At 36.3% G+C, this 19,922-nt stretch overlaps 1 protein-coding gene across 1 annotated transcript in view; it reads right to left on the bottom strand.

Annotated features, from left to right (window-relative positions):
• Window positions 1-378: 378 nt before the first annotated feature.
• The window catches only part of TUT7 (terminal uridylyl transferase 7), a 32,169-nt gene continuing 12,625 nt past the window's right edge, over window positions 379-19,922 (bottom strand). The window contains exons 10-29 of the mRNA XM_066181719.1: window positions 19,534-19,653; window positions 17,531-17,662; window positions 16,616-16,796; window positions 15,130-16,265; window positions 14,854-15,004; window positions 14,092-14,178; window positions 13,130-13,230; window positions 12,559-12,616; window positions 11,767-11,870; window positions 10,664-10,753; window positions 10,461-10,574; window positions 10,275-10,352; window positions 9,633-9,810; window positions 9,063-9,110; window positions 8,852-8,943; window positions 8,278-8,393; window positions 5,315-5,634; window positions 2,957-3,033; window positions 2,725-2,788; window positions 379-1,062 (exon numbers count right to left, since the gene is read on the bottom strand). Of these exons, the coding sequence (XP_066037816.1) occupies window positions 995-1,062; window positions 2,725-2,788; window positions 2,957-3,033; window positions 5,315-5,634; window positions 8,278-8,393; window positions 8,852-8,943; window positions 9,063-9,110; window positions 9,633-9,810; window positions 10,275-10,352; window positions 10,461-10,574; window positions 10,664-10,753; window positions 11,767-11,870; window positions 12,559-12,616; window positions 13,130-13,230; window positions 14,092-14,178; window positions 14,854-15,004; window positions 15,130-16,265; window positions 16,616-16,796; window positions 17,531-17,662; window positions 19,534-19,653 (3,315 nt within the window). The 3' untranslated portion in view covers window positions 379-994. The remainder of the gene's footprint in view (window positions 1,063-2,724; window positions 2,789-2,956; window positions 3,034-5,314; window positions 5,635-8,277; window positions 8,394-8,851; window positions 8,944-9,062; window positions 9,111-9,632; window positions 9,811-10,274; window positions 10,353-10,460; window positions 10,575-10,663; window positions 10,754-11,766; window positions 11,871-12,558; window positions 12,617-13,129; window positions 13,231-14,091; window positions 14,179-14,853; window positions 15,005-15,129; window positions 16,266-16,615; window positions 16,797-17,530; window positions 17,663-19,533; window positions 19,654-19,922) is intronic.

Genomic DNA, 19,922 nt, shown 5'->3' with positions numbered 1-19,922 from the left:
ATTGAAAACTACCACCTCAGAAAAAAATAGAGAAACTTAAGTCTGATTTTCACTCTTTTTTTTTTTTTTAATTTATTTCAGATTCATAAATAAACAGTGGTTTCAATTTTAACACATAACTAATTCTTTTCTGAACAAGATAAGATGGTACATTACCATCTCTGGAAGGACTTCAAGTAAAGCTCAAGTTTCTGCTGCTATTGAAGGTAAATTCTTGACTGGTTCAAGGATACTCTTCACATACCATGAAAACAGATATGTATTTTTCCCCAGCTGCCAAATATAATACCTCTATTTCTTAAAGCATTTTTGTCTGTATCCCCAAGGCCTTGAAAAAGATTCTTAGCAGCAACAAAACAGGACTGACCTATCACCTAGTCTTTCTTCTTGAACATGAGCACAGCAGCAAATGAACTCCCATAAAATCACAGAACAGAAAACAACCCCATTAAATCTCAGTGGCACTGCTTGTCCAGAGATTGTTTTACATATGATGACTAGTGTCTATGTTTTTAGTTCTCTGGAGAAATAAAAAAGAAAGTAGCAGTCTAAAAACATCTCAAACACTTACACAAGGATTCAGTAAACAATCAACATTAATAAAGATCATTTGCTCCTTCAAAAGATTTATTTTTGAAGAAAATATAATTTATTTGGCTAGCACAGAGTTTTAGTGCAGTTGAAAATGGTCAGGAGGAACAATAAACCCCTGAAAACTGTTCATTTTTAGTACTTGCCCTTTTCTAAATGCATTACCTAGTAAACAAATAACATCATGGCTTTCTATGAAAATGCTCAATCTATTAAAGAGCAGGGTTTGTATTAAAATCCACAGTTGCTTGTACTAGCAATCTAGAAGAAAACACACAAATTTTCATTGAATTTAAGGTGAAGGTTGTCTACGCTGCTGTCCTGTGAATTCATTTTTAGTCAAAGACATTTCTTTTAAGTGAATGATGGGCCTGTGTTGCAATTTATCAGTGCTTAATATCCCTCATGATTCTTGCTGGGTCCTCTTCTGTGAGGCTTTTCCCTGAGTCATGTATTTATTGGAAAGGCTGCCTAAATTGGGAGGAAGAAAGCATTATGCTTTAAAGGTATTATTAACAAAAAAAAAAAAAAAAAAAAAAAAAAAAAAAAAAAAAAAAAAACACCAAAAAAACAGACAAACAAAAACTCCCCAACCTTAAAAAAAAGACATAAACCAACTGATAAAAAAGACAGGAGAAAATTACTGTCAAGTCAAACTATAATGAAAGGACATACACATCAACTGAAGATCATTACCTGCTGAAGGACAGTAGGAAATAATAAAATGCAAAATTGAAAATCAGTATTTTCTTCAACTAAACACCTAAAGACAAACCACTCTGTGTTACAAAATCCCTGAAGTTAGATTTGAAAAAGCCTTCCAGTGAAGACAAAAAATCCAGTGTGTCTTCCCAAAAAAACTGATAATTTAATTTGACATACTTAATTGCAGTCGAGTGTCTACAAACTTCAGAAAACTAATTAGGTCCCCCTCCAACTGCTGAGAGGCTAGTGTATTATAAACCCATGCTGCTGAAAGGTTTGCAGAGTTGTACTAGAAATTCTAATTAAAACAAAAGCAGCAGTTCTTAAAATCTTCATTGTACTTGGTAACAAGTGTGTGAAATTACTGTGAGGAAGCTACATTGTTAATCACGCATTTAAAGCATAACATCTCTGATGCAGGAAGAGTACATAAAGGCCTTTATAATACAATCTCACTGCTACTTTTAAATGTAATTTTAACTTGTTTGCATTTTTGCAGCTCAGACCAAGGATGTGGTTTGATAATCTCTCCTAAGTTACTAATGCATAATTCTAGATAATTACTGCAAGAAACAAGAAAGCATTCCAAGAAGCATTCAATGTTTTGTCCCTGAAGAATCAGAGAACCTCATGTAAACTGAAAAAGGAGAGATTGATACAATTCCACCACACTCTGCTGCAAAATAAATCTACCAGAGTCAATGATATAAAGGCACAGAATTGTTATGCCCAAGTTTTGCTTCCAAAAGAAAACTCATTCCAGATTAAAAAAATAGGTGTATCCAGCTTGTTGAAGCTGCCACTGTGTTCAGAAAATTAGCTAGAGGACTGATGAAGAATTATACAATTATAAAAAATTTGGGTTAAAAGTCATTTAGTCCAATCCTCCTGCTGTAGGCAGGGACATCAACTAGATCAGGTTGCTCAGAGCCCCATCCAACCTGACCTTGGATGTTTTCAGGGATGCGGCATCCATCACCTCTGGGCAACCTGTGCTTCATCATCCTCATTGTAAAAAACTTTCTTTAATCTCAGATAAATTGACCCTTTTTCAGTTTTAGACCACTACCCCTTACTATTGCATGAGTCCCTGCTAAAAAGTTTGTTCCCACCTTTCTTACAGGCCCCTTTTTACCCCTGAAAGGCCACAATAGTCTTCCCTGAAGCCTTCTGTTCTCTAGGCTGAACAACCCCAACCCTCTCAGCCTCCCCATTGGAGAGGTGCTCCAACCCCCTATCCATCTTGGTGAGAATCCTCTGGACTGGCTCCAACTGTTCCACATCCTTCCTGTGCTGGAACCCCAGAGCTGGATGCAGGATTCCAGGTTTGGTCTTACCAGAGCACAACAGAGGGGCAGAATTCCCTCCCTCACCCTGCTGGCCAGGCTTTTACACATAGTTCATGAATTGAACTGAAGATATACAAACCTGACTGGGGACTCAAAAATACTCTTCCTTTTTGTTTCTTTTTTTCTTCATGCATAAGCACTCCCTATAAAAACATACACACATCAGTGAACCATCAAAACTGAAGTATTTAATTTCACAGCATAAAATATCTTCCTTGAAATCTTAGGTAAAGCTTTTATTAATTAATTTATATGGAGTTAAAAACATATAAAAAGTAAAAGATTAAAACAAAGAGACACTTGGTGTTTACCTGATTTAATCTACCAGCGTGTTTGACAGCAATGGGTAAAGACAGGGACCTGCACAACACTTCTGGTTTTGAACCATCTGAAAAAATCAGAAAAGGGAGTTGATAATTGGAAACTAGTTTCAGTTATCATAAGACAGAACAATACCAAAATATTTTCTATCTAGAATCAGAAAATGTAGAATGTAGGGGGACACTGTTATTTTCCTCGATTTTATAACATGGAAAACTCGCATAATGTGGTGACATACATTCAAGCTAGGAACCTACAACAAATTAAGCTTTGTGTCCTCCTCCAGCATCAGCAGGAGACAGGAAGCTCAGAATGAATGAAGCTACTGTGGTAAGTGAAGTGTCTATAGTCTCACAAAAAGCAGCAATGCAAAGAGTGAAGTCTGAACTCTTTGATCCATTTGTTCATAGTACTTTATTCAACTAGAGAGAACTCTTCAGGCGCTAAGCAAGCAATAAAAGACAGAGCCCAACCTACCGCAATTCTTTCAAATTCATAAATATTAATTCCCAAAATACAGATAACAGATAAAAAACACCCATTGCAGAACTTACTATTTTAGACATATATACTGTACAGCCTAAGTATATGGTGAATACTAAATATGAAACAGTCTGGCATATTCCTCTCCACCTTAGTAGACTCAGTATCATGGCAAGCAGAATGGCTGGAATAGAAGTTCAGTGAGAAAAGGTCAAAGATAAACTCAAAAGTTAAATTTAGACTTGACATACACCTTTAAAAGGTCAGAAGCTGAATGAAGCATGGCTTCAATTTTTAATCAACTCTTCTGTCCATCCAGTACTTTTATTCATCTATCAAAGTAAAAATACTTCTGAATATATTCACAATTCTGAATATACTTGCACCATTTTCCTCCCTCTTCCAGTATTTTAACACAGTCTTGCGCCCTCTTCCACTAAATGGATCTGATTATGAAGAGCTTCCTGATCTCAGGCTGTCCTGGGCTGTAGTATAGGATGTGCACAAAGTATTCTGTCACCATCTTCATGAACTGTTGAATCCAGGTGGGGCAGTGTTTTCCCAGACCCCCTCCCTCTGGGCCATTATCTTCTGTTAATGGCCCATCAAATGCCTTGCCCATGACTCATAGATAACTCCCTCCGGGAGCTATCTCTGTTTAATGGGCCATCAAGGACCCCCTGCATGACTCATCATCCCACTGTGAGATGCTCTGCCCAGGGGGAGGAACCAAGCATTCTCACCTGGATATAATCTGGGGTTTGGGACAGTACAGGGGGCCCTTACCCACTGGATTCCCAGAGGACCAGAGCTACCAGACCTTTCTACAGGATCACTGCTTCAGGAAGACCACCTCATCTGGACTGCTCCTATCACCCTGCTCAGGTTGTATTCTGACTCTGTCAGTGGTCTTTTGTATTATTGCATCTATTTTATTTTACTTTTCTTTCCTTTCTTCCTATTAAATTGTATCTCTGACTTGGAGCCTTTCATTTGTTTTGCTTTCAAACCACTACACAGGCAGACAGGATATTTTTGCAAGTAGAGAAAAGCTGGTTTGAAAAGTATGTTTTATTATATAAAAGACTCCCATCTGTTCCTGTAAGAGATCAAGTAATGAGTAATTTGTAAAACAAATGCTTTTCAGCCTGAATTTAAATGCACCCAGCTTTCCTTACAGGGAAACAGTGACAGGTTGTTCCTTTGGAAGCTAATTACAAGTACCATGTACTGTATTAAATCTCAGTTTTTTCTTAGAAAGATATTCTTTTACAACACAAATGATGAGCGATCCATGTTATCTGAAAGATGACTTAGATAATTAAATACTTTTGCTCAGCAGTATTTCATTCATGTCTATCAGTCAGGATAAGATAAACTTCTGTATCCCTTCAACTGCAGAGTTGGCAGAAACATTATTTTATTCAAAATTCAATCTGAGCAAATCTGTACACTTTTCATATTGACTTCAGGGCTGCATAGAATCATTCTGGTTTAGGTAATGCAAAGCACTGTAATGCTAGCTTTTGTTGCAATTATGATGAACTGGAAGAAAAGGTGTAATTTGAAATGTTGGCAAGCTCATATATTGTGACATTAGTGGAAGCAATTTCAACATATTCCATTCTCATACCCTTTTTATTACAAATATCTGATCTGCTAAGAGACACCATGCCAAGTCTCCCAGGACACAGCACATTTCTGAAAGGAAGGTAAGGATGAAGGGAAAATGGTTAAATGTGACTACATTAAAAAAGCCACATTTAAATGATACAAAAGCCTTATCTGTTAGTGAATCGGGTAAAAATACAAAAAAACCCCCTCAGAAGTGCTATTTAAACTACTCAGTTTGATCAGTTTCATACCTGCAACTCCTTTATATTGTGGGCATTCCTTTTTAATATGACCTTCTCTTCCACAAATGAAACAACGTTTTTCTCTTACATCTCTGTCTTCCAGGCGCTTCCATTTCTCAGCTGGTTGCCTGGGAGTCTTCTCTCTTCCAGTTTCCACTATTACCCTTGCTAGTTTTCTCTTCTGAGGTGTACATAGGTGTGACTTTCTCTCCTTGATTAAGGTCTCCTTTTCTGTTGGTTTATTCTGTATTTCTTTGTCCTCTTTGCTTCTTTTCTCCTTGGTTTCTCCATACCTTTGTGTACCTTCATAATCACGATGCCGTCTTAGTCTGCAGGAGCAGAAAAGTGCTGCAGAATTCAGAGACCTTACATTCCCACACAGAGTCAATAAAAAAAACCAGACAAATACCACATGTGCTGTCCTTAGACAAAATAAATCTTCTGTGGCATAAACGAAGTGAATTGTCATACTCTTCCTTTGACTGTCCCACTGAACAGTGAATACAACACATATTAAATAATTTAATTTTATAATTAGATGATAATACAGTCCTAAATCCCAATAATTGTAACTCAAAAAATATAAGAACAAATGAAAATCAGGCTGCGCACGTTGCAGACAACAGAAGAAAAAAAAAGCCAAGCAAAATGCTAAAAAAGTACAAAAAAAATTGGGCTATAGTTTTGGGGTTTTTTTCTATTTGTACAATTCAACCAGAACTCAGTTCTTTCCTTCTGAAACAGTGCATATTTCCTCTAAAAGTCTCTTTTGTTGAGAGAAGCTTCTAACATTCTATGTGACTTGAAAGTCTAGTAGTGAAGAAACACTACCACTGTCAGACTTGTTTCATCTAACAACTTTATACTTGACTAGAAAAGGAGACAGGAGTGAAACCTCCAAATCTGAAGATGATACCAGGCTCCTTTGGCAAGTTGGATGCATTGCTAATGGCTAGAAACTTGGAAAATACTTCACAAAATTGAATAAGGGTGAAAGAACAGCATGAGCTTCAAGGTGAGCTTCTTTTTTTAAAAAAAAGGCATAAAAGGAATACCTGGGGAACTATAGGCTGGTCAGTAAAAACATGGAGCAGATACTCCTGAAAACTATGCATATGGAGAACAGAGAGGCAACTGGTGACAGCCAACATGCCTTCACTAAGAGCAAATCACACCTGACAAATCTGGTAGCTTTCTACAAAAATGGGCTACAGAAATGGTGAGTAAGGAAAGAGTGGCTGACATCATGTACCTGGACTTCCGCAAAGCATTTGACACTGTCTTACACAACATCCTTGTCTCTAAAATGGAAAGATACGGATTTGATAGGTGGACCACTCAACAGATAAGGAATTAGCTGGATAGTTGCACTACAAGCATTGTGGTCAATGTCTTGATGTCTGCGTGAACACCAGTAATGAGTGGTGCTCTTCAGGGGTCTGTACTGGGACCAATATTATTTATCATCTTTGTGAAGGACAAAGGCAAATGCATTAAGTGCACACTCAGCAAGTTACTGGATGACTGTGGTTAGCTTTAAGTAGATACAGGAAAGTACTGTTTTACATATCAGTCAGAACACTTATGGAACTGGTTGCCATAGAAGACTGCAAAGGAAACCAGGAGAATCAGGTTCAGGAAAAAAAACCAAAAAACAACTAAAAGGACAAAATCATAAACAAGTCCAGTCCACAAATGAGCATTAACAGAGCAGGGCAGGTATGTGCTCTAACATCTCTTATCCAGCAGTGCTAAGGGAATACAGAAGAAGAGACTGCAGAAAACAAATAGTTTGCCGTTCATAAACAGCATCCTCTTTTGCAATAAATGGCTGAACAGAGGACTCAAATGTATCAGTGGTTTTACCCCACAGGGCACTTCTGTTCTTAGACGCACAATCCCATTAACGTTCCACTAATGTTGTATAAAACATAGCTGAGTATGTGCAATGAATTGGTGTTTAGAACTCAAGATTAAAAATCCATAGATGTAAGACACCAGTTTGGACATTGAGGAGCCTCACACCACCATCAGCATTCTTTAATTTCAAACTAACATCAGCTACTATGCTTGCAACTGCTAAAGCTGAGTAAATTTCTAAATTAACAGAATCAACAGTGTAAATTCACAAATCTCTTATTTGTAGTAGAACAATCACTTCATCCAACATGATGTCAGTAACTTTTTTTTACTTAGTTATAGGAAAGTGCAAATGATTTTTAATGACAGCTTTTAACATAAATAGATTCTAAACAATGGTTAATTTTTTCCATCCACCTTACAAGTGAGCATAAACGTTTTCAAGATTTCACTATTTTTTACACATGCAGTCTTTAAAGAGCTTTGTCTTAACTTAAATCAAAATTAAAGGATGAGTTTTAAGTTTAGACATTTCATAAGAGAAAGAGCAGCAAAAGTCATTTAGCCATTCATTTGTTGCCAGAAGAGAGTCGTTGAGTATTGGAAATGGCTACTCAGGGACAGGAAGCATTCTCTTGAATATAAAACAGGGCATTTTTCTCACACATGGGTGCTTATGAAAAATAATGCTGTGACATCCTTGCCTTGCTTTTGATAAGAATTGCATGATTCTGTGAACTTGACAAAACTGTGTCTTGCTAGGAGCAGCAAAATTCTGGTAATAGAAGCTATTAAATAAATAAAAATATAAAAGGTTTCCATGAGTGCTTTCCACAGCACACATTTATTCAGCTCTGCTGAATATTTAGATTCTCTTTGACTACCCCTTTCCTGTACAAGGAAGTGGAGAGTCAGCATTGATACTTTACTAGTTCTGAAGAAAACACTATCCACCAATGCCAAAAGAGGTCCTGATTCCTTTTTAAGTTTATTTCAGGTTCACCAAATAACCCACAGTACGTACAAGTTTTGCTTTATAGCATTACTATCCTAATCTTTCCTAAACAAACTTAAGGAAAAAAGGTACACACAGATGCCAATACTATACTCACTTTCGTCCCATGGGACAATCTTTCATGAAATGACCAATTTTACCACAAGTTCTGCAGCATCTATCATTTGGTGCCAATTCTCCTCCTGTTAGTACCGCAGGATCAAAAAAGTACTCCTGTAGAAAAAAATCATATACTTAAAATTAAAATCCAAACACTTGGAAATCAAGACAGATACAAAAGTGTTTAAACAGCGGTTAGAGTTACAGAAAACAGTAAGTCTGTAGCTGAACTCTGAAAGACCCAATGATTTAACTGGCTACTGACCTCTTCTTTGACAGGCAGCCTACTCATCACCAGGTCTGCACACTGTTATAAAACTGCAGTTTTAAGCTGGTTTTGTTTTGGATTAAAATACATAAATCTGTACAATGAAACTCTTGACTAGTATTTTGTGAAATATTTTACATGTAAGTAACATTGAAACAGTACTCAGCAGTAACTGATTTATTCAGATTTTTAGAGTAGTGTGGAAATTAAAGAGAAAGAGCTCACAGTGAGTGTAACTATAGTCTTGTAAAGGCTAAGTTACACACCAAAGAGCACACACATGTTCCTCTTAGAAGGAACTTACCATTTTTGATGGGTACTCTTTAGGAAATGTTTTTATAGGCGTACCAAACGCCCTTCTGCCATTGATAAAAGCCTTCATTATAAAATTTGTCACTGTGAAAGAAAAAAAAATCCCAAACTGAAATCATCATTTAGATATCAAACTAGAATGTAAAATAATATCCAAGACAAGATCTTCACTTTGTAACTGAAATAGTTAACAGAAGACTTACTTTTTCTTGACAATCCAGCTCCAAGATTGTGGTTCAAATCAAAGGGATCTGTAGAAAGAAATATGACAAGCATTTCTCAATGTGCAGACAAAAGAATAGAAATTCTTTCCATGAAAATGAAATGGGCCAGAAAACAATTTACAGATTATTTCTAAAATATGTCACTGCATTTTCTCTGTCAGAGATCACAGTGATAATAAACAGCCAAATCATACACAGAGTTAAATCATTTAAGTAATTATGGGCTCAGCTAAACCTAATATTTTTGAGAACACCTCAATTGCATTATAGCTGATTTCTTTGCCAAAGGATTTTGTTGAATTTATTTTTCTGCCACTTACTTCATAAAAAAAGTGAGAAGTTTCCTTTGCAACTTCTTTCAGTAGCCAAAAAACCCTTAAGAATAATGTTTAGCACTACCAAAAAACAATGGCAATTTTGTGATGGTTTCAAAACATGAGCATATAACAACTTATAATCTAGTAACAGAAAAATAAATAGGCCTTGTGAAAAAGCAAAATTTTCATGTTAAAGCAGTTCTGTATATTCCTGTACTTCATATTCTTTTACCTTCAATTACTATATATTTGGAGGTCCACTGCTTCTTGAAAGTTGTAAGTAGACTTTTTCTCCTGATGCAGATGACATGCTCTTTAAAATCAAATTCTTCTGTGTAGAATCGGAGAAGTCCCAGCCACAGCTGCCCAGCAGATTCGGTGTTTTTCCCATAGTCTGGCCAAACAACTGACTAAAATGACAAAAATATTGTTACATGCAGTACTTACATTGAGCATTTCCATTATTTCTATAATATATTTTCATCATTTATTTTATACAGAAAAGCAATGGAGTTACACTAGAAAACTTCCTTTCATTATTTATATTGATAATCCAATATTGGTTTCAAACTCTGTATTTTTTAATCCATTATCAACAAAGTGGACAATTAAGAGAACTTCTGGCACTAGGTTTTGCCTCTTAAGAAAAGAATTTATTAATTCAGTATAAGTCTATACAAAACAAAATTATTCAAAGGAATGGCCACCAGGGAGGGGCTGGGGGAAATGAGAGAGTGGCTGTGTGGTGTTTAATTGCTAGCTGGGGTTAAACCACAATATTCAACTTCTATATTTGGGAACAATGTCTTTAAAAGGAGTTTATATTCATTTGCCAAGGTACAGGTAACATTTCCAATTAGCCTGATTTACTCACCAACTCCTCTATCTTATCAAAGAAATATACATTCCAGCCATCAACCAAAATTTCAGGCTTTTTTGGTTCTTTGTAGATCTGAAAGAATAATATTAAAACTCATTAGAAGAGCCTTTCATATCCAGCACTGATGTTCTTCTGATCAATACTGTGTACAGTTACTCATTTCTTTCCAATACACCGTACCTCTTGAAGAACAGGGATGACAGGTGGATTTCTCTGTTGAAGAAAATAAAGCACCATAAGAGTATATGCGTAAGATGACAGGCTACCTCGAGATGCATCTCCAATGTCACATATCTAGAAAAAGAAACATGATTTTTATCTTTCATGGTGATCATCCCTTGCTGCAGGAACTACTGCTTCTAGAATATCTGAAACACACTTACCTTTGTGAAGACTTTCATTGTGTAACACAGATATTTTACTCTAGGATCAATAGCTGCATATGATGACAGAAGTCTGGTGTTATGCAAGGCCTAGAAAAATAAGGAAGTCATACAGAAAATAAAGAAGGTCCGAAGTCATGAAGGAAATAAGCTGAAAACATGAAAAACTAAAACTCTAGGTTGTGTCCTCAAGAAATGTGTATGTGAAGCCCTGCATAGTAGGAATATATATCGAGAAAGGAAGCATTCAACAATGATGTTATCACCTGCTCATTTAAAAGCCAATCAACTTCCTTAAACTGTATGGAAGTGGTAAAAACAGCATTCACAGAACAGTACTTCAAAACAAGAGGCATTAATCTGCTACTGCAGTTTCAAAATATTTGGTAGAATGTAACTACTTGAACCCAGAGATTCCAGTCTGGATCTGTAAGAGCTACCAACAAACACATATGGATACATAACTTCAAGGAGGAAACTTTCCTACTCAGTGGTTGGGGTATCTTCCTCAAGACTCCCCTTGACCTCATAAAAAAACCTTCAGAAAGTTTACAAATTGTCACTAAGACTTAACTTTCCTTTGCTGTTTCAAGAAAAGGGCTTTGAAATCTAGAAACACTGAAATAAACTAAACCTGTTTTTAAAATGTTTGGCCAAGAACACATGGATGGGTTTTGTGTTTGGGATTTTTGTTTTACATTCTAATATGTTACAGTTCAGGCAAGCTGGGTTCAAAATCACTGTTTCAGGTCTCAAGGCTAGGCAATAGCCCTGATGCTAAGTGATATCTATAAAAGCTGAAGTTACTTTATTTTGTCTCTCATTTAAGAAAAACTTAAAATACTTAAACCACTGTTTCTTGCTATTACTGAAGAATGAATAGATTTTCTTAGGAAAGTCGCAACTCTAAAGTCACAACTGTGCAGATGACTCCCCAGAGTTAAACAAACAAAACCAAAAAGGTTTCTTTGAAATATAAAACTACAACAGGTAATTGGAAACAGTTGATTATTGAACCTCATCCAAACAATCACTTCAGTCTCAAGAAACAGATTCTCAGTTTTTTGTTACACAACTTGAAATAAAAAAGAAGATAACCTTACCAGAGTATTATATAAACTGATGTCTACTTCAAGACCACTTCTGACATGGAAAAATTTGACAATTGGGACTTTAGCAGTTGTTATAGGCAAGACATTTCTTAAACCTAGGATGAAATGTCATATTACTGAATAGCTACAATACAGTCCTACACAGTATCTAATAACTTCCAGCTGTAGCCAAAATAAAATCTTAGTTGACACCAAATTTGTATTTCAGTTACATTTTAACACTGATATTAGAAATTTGTTAAACATGATCAAACTGCTAAATATAATTTATGTAAATGGATGTTATCCCCCTCAAAAAATACAGAGCAGTCTAAATAAAATTTCTTTTTAAAGAAATAAGCTTAAGAGATAAATTATAATCCATTACAACTCATTGGAGATACACCAAAACGAGCACTATAAAATTCATAATTTCTTGCAGAAAAAACAGGATTCCCATTGCAGATTTGTATTAGAATACTATGGACTTCCTATGCACTGAACATACATAATTATTAAACTGAAGCCTCAAGTCTTAAATCTTGTTCTTACGCATATAAGTTATAAACATACTATCAGTCCAGATCAGATGTGGTCCAATAACATTATAACCTCGAGTACCTACATATACAAACAAAAATAAATCCAAACGTTCACAATATTGAAGCTCACTCTTACTAACGTAAGTTCTTTTGTGTTAGTTCTATCTTAATGATTTTCATCTACAGTGCTCCAGAACACTGTCATTACAACAAATGAAATAACAAAACCAGAATAATTTATTTTAGTTTTCCAGAAAGTTACCTGACTGTTTCTTGAGAACTTTTGCTAAATCTTCAATGATTCTGATGCAATCAAGTCCCTAAGACATTAAGAAAAAAAGGCTAAAAGATATATCTGCTTCAAGTATTTTAGGCAAATATTTTACTGTGTGCCATTAAGCTTAAAGCTGTATAATCAAATGTTTCATGTTATACAGAATGATGTGAATACAAGAAATTGTTTCAAAACAGCATATGTAAAATCAACACTTGGTAATATAATAATGGAAACATTTTAAATGCTGATATTAGGCATAAAAGGAGACTGATGTGCTCTTCCATTGTTTCACATTCCCAGCAGTTTATGCAATAAAGAATGTTATTTATCTGCACAAATAAAGCTAGAAATGCAGAATTCAGGACAAAACTGGCTACTTTATTCTTAGACTCATTCCTAAGTCAACAGCAAACACCCCCAAAATAATCTGCCTTAGTGGTACCTTAGTATTTTCTTCTAGTATTAAATCTTTTACAAAATAATGAATTTGTTACACTAGATACACAAGAAAATTTTGCATTTATTTAACCATAAAACTAAAATCTTCTCAACTTACCTCAGCAGTTTCCAGACCATCTATTGTCATACAGATATCAAGATCACTTTGTTTGAAGCCAAAGCCATTTTTTGAGGAGCCAAACAAATCCAGCTTGGTTCCTGTAAGGCATGTGTTGTATTACAGACATATATTAACAGAAAATATCAAATTATATATAACATGGAATCTCAAATTGTATGTAGCTGCAAACTACTACATGTCTTCCAATACAGGCATGAAAACATTATTTCTGAGGTACATGAAAACTTTCTGATCAACTTTGCTTACGAGAAAGGAATCTTTATTATTGACTCAAATAAGCAGTATGACAAATCCAGAAACAAGTTAGGTTTTCCAGTAATTAAATAATCAGCATGTAGGTTCAAGCTGATATGTGACTGAAAAAGACTTTGTACAGAGATTTTTAGGGTAAGGGATATACCTGGTTCCAGACAAAACCATCTTCATCTAATTTAAAAGACCATGAACTGAAGTCCATGTGTTACAGGTAAGGGCTCCAGTAACAAAGGAAAAAAAAAATCAAATGCCTAGGTTCTGTGAATAGGCCAGATGTTGTGCCTATATTTTAAAATATTCCAAGCCCAGTAAGTTTCAGTAGGAAGTACTACAAAAAACTTGTTGTTTGTAAGAGCGGTTACAAAAATAAGTCTGATTAATAAATAAAATTAAAGTAACAAATGTAAAATTATTCTACCACTGCTTTGTTTCTTCCTTAACTTCACATTGTTCCTTCCTACTAATGAATGCTATATATGAATAAATAAAAATTCCCAAATTTAAAGAAGCCTTAAAAGACTTAGAACAAAAATTATTGTAATGAAGTATTGCAATGCTGAGCAACAATATGGCTTAAATATTCAAAACCAAGGAGTTTATTATACTAAAATGATGTTTTCTTGGAAAACACTCAAGTATGAACAATCAAAAGTATAAATACGAAGTTAGAATGGCCTAATTACCTGGGAAATTCTGTCTAATGAAGATTTCCAAGCTTTGTCTTATATGTTCCCGAGCCCGATCCTCTACTATATTTGGAGCAAAATCATCTTTAAAAAAAGAAAAAAAGACAACAATTTAGGCATCCGTAGTTTAAAAAGAGCAAAGAGCAAAGATACAATAAAAATAGAAAGGGATTTACAGTGGAACAGGGGAAAAAGAGAAAAAGAAGGAAAATTCACATGTGAAGGAAAGGAAGCAAGGATGAAGTAGAAGAGAAATACCTGTTCAAAGAAAAACATTAATTAGACAAATAATGCATTTTTTCTGGTCAGAAATGGCGAGAGAGAAAGGAGGAAAGTTGGGTCACTCTGAAAAGAACAAAAGTGGAGAAATGTTACAAAACAATATATTCACACTATTTTTTCTAGAATACTGAAGTTTTTAAATGAAAATTACACGGAACAGTTAACGTAATTCAAATCAGACAAATATAAAAGCATCACTCAAAAACTCCACCCAAAATAAGATTCTCTGAAAATGTATTTTTCTGTATGAATAATCAACCAGTCAGCTAGAAGACAAATCTAAACACTTTCTTGTTCTCTAGATACAATCTACTCAGCAGTTCTATTAGACCTATTACCATTAAGCTAAAGTGTAAAATTGTATCTAAGAGTTGGAGGCAATGCAGCAAATAAACCGTCACCTTATAACACCATTAGTCTGTGAGTAATTCATTTTTTTTTCCTATGGCACAACAATATTCAAAGGAAAAAACTTACGGTAACACTGGACACAAACTTGATCTAGAATAACTGAAAACTTGGGTGGCAGTGGTGGCAGTGGGTCAAGCTCAATTTTCTTGAAGTCTTCTGGACAATCATTCTTTAAATGACCTTCCCGTTTGCACAAGCTACATACTACTGTTGGAGACTGCATGAACGAAAAGCAAGACTGGTTTTAAGAACTACAGTACTTTAATGAGTTTTAGCAATACTTTCATATAACTTCTAAAAGAACATAAGGAATACGTTTATGTTCTGACACAGCTTGCTTACCTTGCCTTTTGTAAATGCTTGTTTACTGAATTGATAAAAAAAATCAGATTCTAAGCACTGTTCAACTGCTGTGGTCTCTTCAAAGTGGCTTCCCTTCTCAGTAAGATATTCTTGACTCAAATTGATCCTCAGAGGTCCATCTACATTTTCTTTAAAATGTTTGTTTTCATATTTACCGGGGACGGAAACGTCATCATCTTCCTCTGACAGTGCATCATCATCTCCAGATCCAGTATATGTGTTAGCTAGTTCACCTCCAGCTCTAATGGTAACACTGCATTCTCTTTTATTTAGAAGACTTGGTGCTTCCTCTTCTTCCTCTTCATCATCTGAGTTAATCATTTGGGATATCTGACTCTGTCTTGAATGTAGGAATTTTTGTGGGGATTCATCCAGTTCATCAGAAACTTCACTGTTACTATCCTCATTAGTGTCATCTATTATACCACCGCACTCCAAGCCAAATTCATCACGCTCTGTAAGTGCAGTGTGTTGAAAACCTTCGAAGTCTGAAGTATTACATGTCTCTCCATCGTGCTCATTCATCATAACAGGGAGTTCCCCACTGTCACTGTCTTCATTGACTGCCTGCTCAGCAGCCAAAATATTATTCCATTGTCTTTTTTGTTGTTCACGTTCTTCCTCTCCCTGCTCTTCTTCATCTTCACTTTCACTCTCTGTCTCTTCACAACTAGGTTTAAAATCCTCATTATCTCCAGAAATAATTCCCTCAATTACACAGTCTGAGCCTTCATGTGTAATTCCCAGATGACTTATATCGTCAGCCAATTCTTCTGTGAAACTTTCTGAGCCATCACACAGTTTTGAAGGACCAGTTTTATGTTCCTTGGGCATACATGTATTCTCCGTTACACAATTTTCTACTATGACTGTGTTTGTTCTGTCATTCAAGTTTTGCAAGTCAGACTCTTCATGCTTTATAGCATCTTTTCCATGGTCTGGCATTTGGGATTTCACCCCACTTGCATTTGAAGAGGGTATTTTGCTCCATTTCGCACTTTTTTTGTGAGGCAAGGCAAAATACTTATAAGTTGCTCTCAGACAGTGAAGAATATACTCATACACTAGCTGGCTGTTCAGAGTTCTTGCCACGTTCCTTTTGACTGAATACGGGTCTAGTAAAAAGAAGAAGTGAGCCAGCAGTGAAAGAGTTAACTTCTCAACTAAAGAATACACTTACATGTTTACAGAGTCTGAATTGCTAATAACTCTTAAACACTGTGTAAGGACAGTGTAAGATCTACAAATTGTGCTGAAGGCAATTTTTAAGTTCACTTAATTATTTCTGATAATGTTTAAAATAATACCCAATAGAAACAATAAATTGATATTTTGGAAAAAATATGCTACATTAACCAGTCCAATATTAAAAATTTCTGTAACACACAACATCAACAGCCAAGTCAGCATCTTATAAAAGTTGAAGTTACAGTTCTTTGAAGCTTGTTGAGAGATATGTATATACCTTCCACAGCAATGCGCTTTTTAGGCCAGTCCTTTAATTCACGAGACACTGGTTCCTTGAGTCGTATGCTAATAACCAGATCAGCCATATTGAACTCCAAAGCATAGAAACGGAGCAGTTCAAGCCAGAGCTGACCAATGGGTGCTGAACACTGCTGACCTAAATCAAATACTAAGGGAACCTGTCAATTACAGAAGAAAACCTTAGATAGTATTTAGTGCACAGGCGTTTAACTGTTTAACTGTTACACTTTCTTTATTTAACCTGTAATCTAGCATGGCAGAATTTATTATTGGTTCTCAACTCCCGCAATTCCAACAAAAACTGCGATTAAAAAGTTGGAAGATAAAGTATAAAACCCCAAAATGAAAGAATGCATCAGCAGTAAAGAGTAGCACCAAGGATTAATAACAACTGCTTCTTTAAGCGTTTATGCCGTAATTTATAAATTTCGACGAAAAAGTGTATCTCACAGGACAGAATGGATTACACAGTCTAATTTTCAGCCAAGTCTAGGCTGAATTGTTAACTTTCACAAAATGCAATCACATAGTGATACTGTTCCTTACAAAGTCGTTGTAATAGAAATAATTTGTAAGAACGGTTCAAAACAAAGAGAAAATATTTTTCATATACTTAACCTAATTTAAAGATAAAACTGCTTCAGCTCTGTAAACTATATTCTCCCCAGCAGATTAAAATTCAGGGTCTTATCAAAGAGTTTGAGATCGTATCTATTTTCCTGCCAGTTCCTTAGCACCAAAGCTAAGCACAACAGACCCTGAAGCAAGCAGTAGTGCAATGTCTTAGTTAAGCTCATAGTTTTGAAACATAAACACAAAACTGAATTAGAAGATTGTTCTGTTTTGAGAACAGCAATGTCTGCTAGACTACTACAGAAACAAAAGTTCAGACCTTGCCCCTTCTAGGGGAAGTTTCTTGTGGCAAAGCAGAATCATCAGTGGGGTTATGCTCCCAAACCACAGCATCGTTCTGGACTTCTCTCAGATGAAAATTAGTTAGTTTGTTTAATGAGAATCCTCCAATCTAAAGGAAATGAAAAAAGAAACATAAAGCTAAACATCACATGAACTTTAAATTTTAGTTCCCACATTGCAGTGGAACAAAGTTTAGTAACAGCTGTTCCAGGTCTAGAATATGCCCCAACCTTTTTCTCTCTTCTCCCCATACTTCTCTCCAAAAATTCTTAAGAGTTCAGTGCTCTTGTAATGGTGTGCTGGTGCCCACACTCAGGAAATATGGACAGTGATGAGGACTGAAAACTGGATGAATGGCAAATCCCAGAGGGTTGTAATGAATGGCACAGGGTCTCAACATGGGCCCCTCAAAAGTGGTGTCCTCCAAAGGTCAATACGGGGCCCAGTGTTGTTTAATTTGCTCAGCAGTGACAGATGCCTCCTTAGCAGGTCACTGATAACACAAGGCTGGGAGCAGTGGCCAATACCCCAGAGTGGAGCCTTGAAAGGATGGAGAGATGGGCAGAGAAGAACTGCCTGAAATTCGACAAAGGCAAAAGCAGGGTCCTGCATTCCACTATGGAGGAATAACCCCAGGCACCAGCACAAGGTGGGGGCTGATCTGCTGGAAAGCAGCTCTGTGGAAAAGGACCTCGGGGTCCTGGTGGACAACAAGCTGTCCACAAGCCAGCAGTGTGTCCTGGTGGCCAAGAATCTTGTCCTAGGGCACATTAGGAAAGCACTGCCAGCAGGGCAAGGGGGGGTGATCCTGTCCTTCTAATCAGGCCTGGTGAGGCACATACGGGATGCCGTGTCCAGTTCTGGGCTCCTCAGGACCAGAGAGAGATGGAGCCCCTTAAGTGGCTCCAGCAAAGGGCTACAAAGATAATTAAAGGACTGGAGCATGTCACTTATGAGGAATGGCCGAGGGCGCTGGGCTTGTTCAGCCTTGACAAGAGGCAACTGAGATAGGACCTCATCAAGGTCTGAGTATCCGAAGGGGAGATGTCAAGAGGATGGATCCAGGTGGTGCCAAGCAATAGGACAAGAGGCAATCGGCATAAACTTACGCAAGCAGTTCCACCTGAATATGAGGAAGAACTTGTGTAGGTGTACTGTGGGGGTGACCAAACACTGGAACTGATTGCCCAGAAAATTCTGTCATTCTGTGTCATGCAACCTTTTTTTCACACACTAGACAAGGATAAATATGTATCTTTTAATTATATGGCCATATACCACAGGATATTTTTCTCATCAGTTCAGAAAGTGCATAGGCTTTTGAGTGAGTCAGGAACATAGTAGAGAAAAATTGTTAACTGAAAAGTTTGTGTAATCAGTTACAGGAACTGGAAGACTTGTGATAAACATAACAAGAGACTGTAAGTACAAAAATGGGTGCCATAAATATAATACATAAATGGTGTCCTGGAGAATTGGATTCTGGACTGGCATCCAAAATACAACTCCTGATGTCAAGATGCATTTCAGTTTCTAAACCAAAGTAATACATGCTGTAAACTCCTAGTGTGATCCCTTCAGACGGTATCACACCAGTGTGCTCTCCAACAATGTATGTTTTGGAGATTTAGATTGCAAATTCCAAGCCATTGTTTTGAGATGTAGCTATGTGGATTCAGTCCTCAACAGTCTGGAGGAAAGGCTGAAAAAAAATAAGGAAGTAAATTGTTGCCCAGGTCTCCTTATTCACAGAAGGGGCAACAGAGCACTTACTTCAATGACTAGGATTATGAAGCTAGTCATACTAAAGTTAAAGTAGTCACTGAATGTGGATGAATTCACACATGAATTCACATTCTTAATTCCTACAGAAATGGCTCGCTTATGGGTTGCCCAGAGTAGCATAAAGTTGACAGATTATATATCACCACAAGCAACTGGTCCTTTCATTTATACTATTCAGTGTATTAATATACATACCCATGATCCCAAATAGACAGGCAGAAAAGGCTCTCTTCTCTGTTGTAGAAAGAAAATAATCATCAAACCGAACACATAAGGTGACAAGCCTCCCTCTTCAGGACGATCAACACAGCATAACTGTAAAAACAAATTGTGCAGTCATTAAAGCTTCAAGTGATACTTTAAAAATATTCTTTTAATTTCTGTTCAGAAGTCAGTCACATTGAGTACTACAGGAACTCAGATACCTTTGAGCTCTTACCAGATGCAACTTGTTCTCAAGGCCTGCATATTTACTACAGTTACTACCATACTACCAAAACCTTAAAAAAAAAAATAAAAAAATATAAGAGCCATAGGACACAGACTGGCAAAACCAGAGAGCATACAGCACATTTGCAAAAAAT

The sequence above is a fragment of the Chamaea fasciata genome, unplaced genomic scaffold (assembly GCF_029207755.1).
Source record: "Chamaea fasciata isolate MVZ Bird 193981 ecotype frontalis unplaced genomic scaffold, bChaFas1.0.hap1 SCAF_4, whole genome shotgun sequence".
Taxonomy (NCBI): Eukaryota; Metazoa; Chordata; class Aves; order Passeriformes; family Sylviidae; genus Chamaea; species Chamaea fasciata.
Note: the sequence above shows the minus strand (reverse complement) of the source record. Positions and strands in the feature narration are given on the sequence as shown.